At 43.9% G+C, this 6,010-nt stretch overlaps 1 protein-coding gene across 8 annotated transcripts in view; it reads left to right on the forward strand.

The window, feature by feature from the left end:
* OARD1 (O-acyl-ADP-ribose deacylase 1) overlaps positions 1-6,010 on the forward strand; it is a 160,234-nt gene extending 154,224 nt beyond the window's left edge. The window contains exons 2-7 of one of the 8 annotated variants that reach the window (XM_055571453.1): positions 416-497; positions 1,106-1,185; positions 1,535-1,679; positions 2,719-2,798; positions 3,773-3,885; positions 5,394-6,010. In XM_055571453.1, the coding sequence (XP_055427428.1) occupies positions 1,147-1,185; positions 1,535-1,679; positions 2,719-2,798; positions 3,773-3,885; positions 5,394-5,496 (480 nt within the window). In that variant the 5' untranslated portion in view covers positions 416-497; positions 1,106-1,146 and the 3' untranslated portion in view covers positions 5,497-6,010. Of the gene's footprint in view, positions 1-127; positions 599-1,105; positions 1,186-1,534; positions 1,680-2,718; positions 2,799-2,867; positions 3,105-3,772; positions 3,886-5,393 lie in introns of those variants that run through there. The other 7 variants (XM_055571455.1, XM_055571454.1, XM_055571456.1 and 4 more) reach the window with 7 other exon arrangements.

The raw sequence follows: 6,010 nt of genomic DNA on the forward strand, positions 1-6,010 counted from the left end.
TATGCCTTAGCCACGCCCAGTTTCCTGATTGGCTCCCACCCGGCCAAAGGAATACGCAGGCGCCTTCCAGGCGCTCCAGACCCTTCCACTCAAACGCCGCCCTGAACATTAGCACCACGCAGGCGCTAAGTAACTCCTTTGCCAACTGCCCTCCCTCTTCTTTGCGGCCCCTGGAGACACACCCCTTGGGACTTAATGCGCAGGCGCCGCTCTACCCAACTTGCATTCGGCTGTCTCGTTACGCATGCCCGGGCGGCGGCGGCGGTCGGGCTTCACCGCCGGAAGTTCGGCGGCCATCACCAAAGAGTGCTGGTTCGGCTAGCTAGCTAGAGGGGCTCGTTTCCGCCCGGCTCCCGGATGGTGGGCGGCCATCTTAGGTACGCGCAATTAAAGGCTGTGGTGGGATTGGCTTCGTATCGTGGGCTCGTCCGCTGCTACCCACCTACCAGAGCCCTTCCCTGCGGGGCGGGACCTCGTAACGGCTAACTCCTTTCCAGGTGAAGGGTAACGGGGGTACGTTGGGTCTTTGAGCGAGCCTCCTCGCTTCCTCCCACGGGATCCCGGGACAGGCCCTACGCCCTGGCTGATCACCCCTAGGGTAGGAGACAGAGAATGGGAGGCCTCTCTCTACTTCTTCCCCCAGTTCCCCCCCCCCAAAAAAAGATGGGGGTGAGCCTTCCTTAAGGGGCCGCCTTCCCTCTCACCCCTGCCCGCGTCTTGGCAGTACACTCCGCCTGACCGGTACACTCTCTAGTTGGCGACCTTTTTGTCTCTGGGCCAGACCCAATGGGGAAGTACTCTTGCATCTTTCAGAGAAAAGACTGTCCTAAATCAGCCTTGCTCGGCGCGGGCTCGGGGAAAGGAGGAGGCGGGTCCTAGGACTGCCTTTCTTCCGCTCCTGGGAAGCGCGAAATGCAATCGGGTCATGGCCGCCTCCGAACCCAGGCATTACTCCTCTCCTTCTTACCCCGAGGATTTTTGCGTTCCTTTCTAGAGAAGTCACACTCAGTAATAAACGGTGGGGGGAAAAGTTAGTACGTGGGTGGTCAGGGCAGTCTGAATGTAATATATTTGGGCTGCCTAAGCATTTTTACTCTTTTTATAGCTGAAGAAACACTTCAGTTCTGGAAATAGCGACCCAGTATCATGGCTGGCAGCCCTAATGAAGATTCAGAAGGAAGCCGAGTGCGTAACAACTATTAACTTATTGGTGAACTGAAATTAAGAATGATTGAGGTCAAAGCACAAACACTTTTTAATTAAACTAGTAATTGAATTGTCTTTTTTCCTCTCCTGTTGATTTATTTTAGAAAGGCTGATACAATCTTAGGCAGAGCCCACTCATTACTTTGCACATGCTTTAATTCGCTTTAGATAACTCATTAAGTTCTGAAAATATGTCTTCTAAATGAAGGAGGGATGAGGGGGGGAGAGGTGGTGGTGGTGGTGGTGGTGGTGGGCACAGGAAAGGAAAAGAAGTAGCTTAGTATTTTTCTATATGTAACAAAAGTTTCTTTCTCTTTGCACATTTTAGATTACTTATGTGAAAGGAGACCTATTTGCATGTCCCCAAACAGACTCTTTAGTGCATTGTATCAGTGAGGACTGTCGAATGGGCGCTGGGATAGCTGTCCTCTTCAAGAAGAAATTTGGAGGAGTGCAGGAACTATTGAATCAACGTGAGTTTTGAAAGCAGCTGAACTCATGTGCCCCGATTAGACCATCTTTTGATGCTCCTTTTAAGCTTAATAATTTAAACAAGATATATATGCACAGATGGGGTTCCTAACTACCGAGCCCTTTTAACTCTTCAGATTTAAGTTTTTCCTCTACAGAGATGATCTCTAGTTTGGGTTGGCCCACGAAACCTGAGTTCTTGTAAAAGTTTTAAATTTCTTCTCCCTTTTTCATAAATGTTTTTTAATAATATTACTCAATTTGTCTGAAGCCTTTAATAACTCTGGCATGCTTAACAAAGTCCACAGCTTTTAGCCTGGCATTCAGGATTCCCTGTTTGCCCATACTGTGCTTATGCTTCAAAGAGTTTAGAACTTTTCCTTACAAACACTTCCCGTTCCTTGCTCCCAGTGATTGTAAAGCAGAAATGTGTACCAGAATCAGAGGTGGAGCTTCTGAAAACAGTTGCTTAGACCACAGTCCAGGCTTACTGAATCAGTCGCCACTGGTGATTCTGCTCCCAGCCTAAAGAAAGCAACTTCTTACTGCTTTGTATTGTATTTGTTTCAAAACACTACACAGTTCTTCTGACTGGACACTGTTAAATAATTTAGTTTTTAATGTTAATACATCTATGTTCCCCCATAATGCTTAACACATTAGCTGTTTGTATGTAAAAATATAATTATTAAATACACATTTGGCAAGTGAAAAATGCTGCACATTCTAAAATATTTCAAGGCAATAGACATTAACATTTTTTAAGAGAACAAGAAAGGAAATTTGAAAATGTAGCAGGATTGAAGGTGGATTGTGAGGAAAACATGATTGAAAACATGATTTCCTAAAACAGCAGGAAAACTGGAAGTTAAGGAATATGGTATTTAGGAAGGCTGATAAGGATCAAAGGGTTCTTCAGAGTTGAAAATTAATTCTAGTTCTGAAGTAGACTCAGATCTATAAAGATCTTTTAAAAATCTAAGAATGAAGATCACTGTTTCGGTATTTCTTTTTTTACTATTAAATAACTGTTTTTCTTAGAGAAAAAGTCTGGAGAAGTGGCTGTTCTGAAGAGAGATGGGCGATACATATATTACCTGGTAAGACGGGGCCAATTCTCAGTAAGTTTTAAGTATTAGCAAACAGATGGGCTTTGCTGCATTTATGTTGATCACAGTGTTTCTTTATAGACAACCAAAAATGTCGAAAAGCTGACCTCATGCCGACTCAGATCCAGAGGTGGTGGCTATTTGGTGCACTGGGTTAGAAACATCAGGCTGCATCCCAACTCCGTGGGAAAAAGCTGGATATTTACCAAAGACCTGTTACATGATGTGCGAAAGTTAGGGATGCTTCCCTTGCTTTAATTCCTTCATTGTCGTAGTGAAATAGAGACAATAAAGTCCCAAGAGACGGATTGCTCAAAAGAGTTTTTCTCTCATCCTTCCTTACCAAATGCAGTGCCAGGTAATAACTCTGCTCCTCTCCTGCTTCCTTCCTCCATGTGGATTTCTTCCATTGTCCCAGTGGTCTTTGACCTGTGAAGGAGTGCAGCTTCTTGGTGATGCTGCTGGATGACTTAGAGCCAACTCACTACAAGCTTGATTTAGGTAGCACACAAAGTGGGGATGCTGTCCTTAAGGCTACTGTGACTTGCAGTCTTGTTTGGAATGCTACCAGTTTCTTTCTGTGCTTTTATAGGGAAATAAAAGGCAAGCACTGTTTCTAAATAAATAAGCCTAACAGGAAATTTTTAGGTGCTATGGGTTCTTCCTTGTTACAGATACATAGCTTATCTCTTGGAAGTGGCACAAGAACTTTGACCTACCTTGCTTAAAAACAATAGACAACAGGCACACCTGCTAATCTGGGTTTCTTAGGAAAAGAAAAGATGTGGCAGTGTCTGGGTCTCTGGCTCTCTTCAGTGGATTCCTGAGGGGCTCCCATATCTGGAAGAGACCGTATGACATTTGTTATCTAGACTAGTCTATAAAAGTATACTTATTTTAATTATCACGATGTTGGGAGAACATGATGACGTTTTTTGCCTCTCATTTTGGTCTAATGGAAATTTGAATTTGTTCTTTGTACTCAGATTACAAAGAAAAGGGCTTCACACAAGCCAACTTATGAAAACTTACGGAAGAGTTTAGAGGCTATGAAGTCCCATTGTCTGAAGAATGGAGTCACCGACCTTTCCATGCCAAGGCAAGGAAATCCAGGGCCCTCAGTGAAGACTTGATTGGTGGGGTTTACTGTCTTAGCCAAAGAGAAATGACTTAAAAGCTTACTTAACCCAAAATGTAGACTTAAAGGCGGACAAATTTCAAAACATTTAAAAATCATCAGTAAACCAGTTGTCAGATCTTCGCTCAAGGCATGCCCATCTTTTAGCTTGGGCTGAATGAATCAGGATGATTAAAACACAGGTCTTCCTCAGCCCGCCTAGTAGGGAGGGAGCGTTGTTCACCACTATTTGTTGAATTCTGGGCATCCTCTAGTACAGCTCAAGAATCAAGACTGAGCAATTGTGATTTCTCTCTGGGCCACTTCAGGTGTCCCAAACCTGCTCATTCTGTGTGAACAAAGTTGTAGGTTATCACTGCTTTGTAAACTGAATGCTTACTTATGTTCAGCATGGATAGTAGCCAGAGGGTCTGTTGCTGATGTAACGTCCTATACCCTAGATATTGGGAACTTAAGGGACTGATGTTGGGGTTCAGTATCTTCTTTGTTTCCTTTTCAGGAATAGGCTTGGGGTCCCTTCTCTTCCTGACTGACTAGTTCTGAGTCAGTACTGACCACGCATGCAGGTTTATTCCAGGCTCTGAGTTAGAAATGTGGCTACTTGATCCCTCATCTTACACTGGTCTGTAATATATTCACGACTTATGTACCGGAAACTTTTTTTTTTTAATCACAGTGTTTTCAGGAACTTAATGCATTAATATAAAATTATCAACTTTAAGCCTTTCTTTTTTCCCTGTGGATACTGAGGATCAGTAAAGTAACATCTTGGAAGAAAGCTGCCAGGTAGTAGTTTTGTGGGCAGATTGAGGTTTCTCACCAGGGTGTCAGGAAGATTGGAATTACAATCAGCTTGGCATTTCCCAGTTATCTTCCTTAACATTCCGTTATCATAAGTGTATTTTTAAAATGGGCTTTCCTGGTGGCTCAGTTGGCAAAGAGTCTACCTGCAGTGTGGGAGACCCAGGTTCGATCTCGAGGTCAGGAAGATCCTCTGGAGAAGGGCATGGCAACCCAGTCCAATATTGTTACCTGGAGAATACCCATGGACAGAGGAGCCTGGCAGGTTATAGTCCATGGGGTCACAAAGAGTCAAACATGACTGAGTGACTAACACGGTTTAAAAATACCAACCTTTTCCCATCCACCCATGGCTAGTTTTCACTAGTAGAAACAGTGAGTTGTTCTGTCTCACGGCAGAGGTACACATATTTCTAAATGTACCCTGAAGTAACTGGGAATTGGTACTTTATTTTGCAAAAGAGAAGTGACAGCTATTGGATGTTAGGGCTGTCTAGGAAACAGCCTTAGGTGACTCACAATAGGCGTTAACTTCTAAACTCCCACCATAGTTGCCTATAGGTGTGAGACCAGATGTTATCTTTGGCTTTGGGTGGATGCAGCCTAGGGAAAGAGGGAAGGAGCCTTTTCCTCAATCACAACCAGTGGAGATATTTTGTCTTTTTCAGGATTGGATGTGGTCTTGATCGTCTGCAATGGGAGAATGTATCCGCAATAATTGAGGAGGTCTTTGAGGCAACAGACATCAGAATTACTGTGTACACACTCTGAACAGAAGAGCGTTTTGGATGTGTCTACCTTCTGCATCACCTGGGCCACAGGACTGAGCAAACTGACCTTAAAATGGTCAGAGGACTGTTTCTTGTGAAGTAGTCTGTGTTACAGGCCAGACCTGGGTTGCTGTATTCTCAGGATTGAATGGGACTCTGGAGGAGGGGTTTCTTGTTGCTGGGAATTTTTCAGGAAGGTAAGGGGAGGGACTAAATGCTGGGCCTAGGACCCATTTTGCTGGGGATGCCATGTGATTGGTTTGGGTTGCCACTAGGTGGCAGCATTGCTTTTACTTCTCTGCTGTTTTAAGAGAAATTTCCAGAAGGATGACCGTTTTCAGTTAATTTTGCATCTTGTGTCATTTGTGCACTTACTTGGTATTATCCTTATGGCATCAAATTGATCCTAGGAGAGAATCATGGTTTTGGTTTTTGTTTAAATTACAAAAGTTTTATGTTTACAAGGAATCTGTGGTGACAAAAATGGAAAAATAAATATCTTTTTGGGGGGGGGA

The sequence above is a fragment of the Bubalus kerabau genome, chromosome 3, assembly GCF_029407905.1.
Source record: "Bubalus kerabau isolate K-KA32 ecotype Philippines breed swamp buffalo chromosome 3, PCC_UOA_SB_1v2, whole genome shotgun sequence".
NCBI lineage: Eukaryota > Metazoa > Chordata > Mammalia > Artiodactyla > Bovidae > Bubalus > Bubalus kerabau.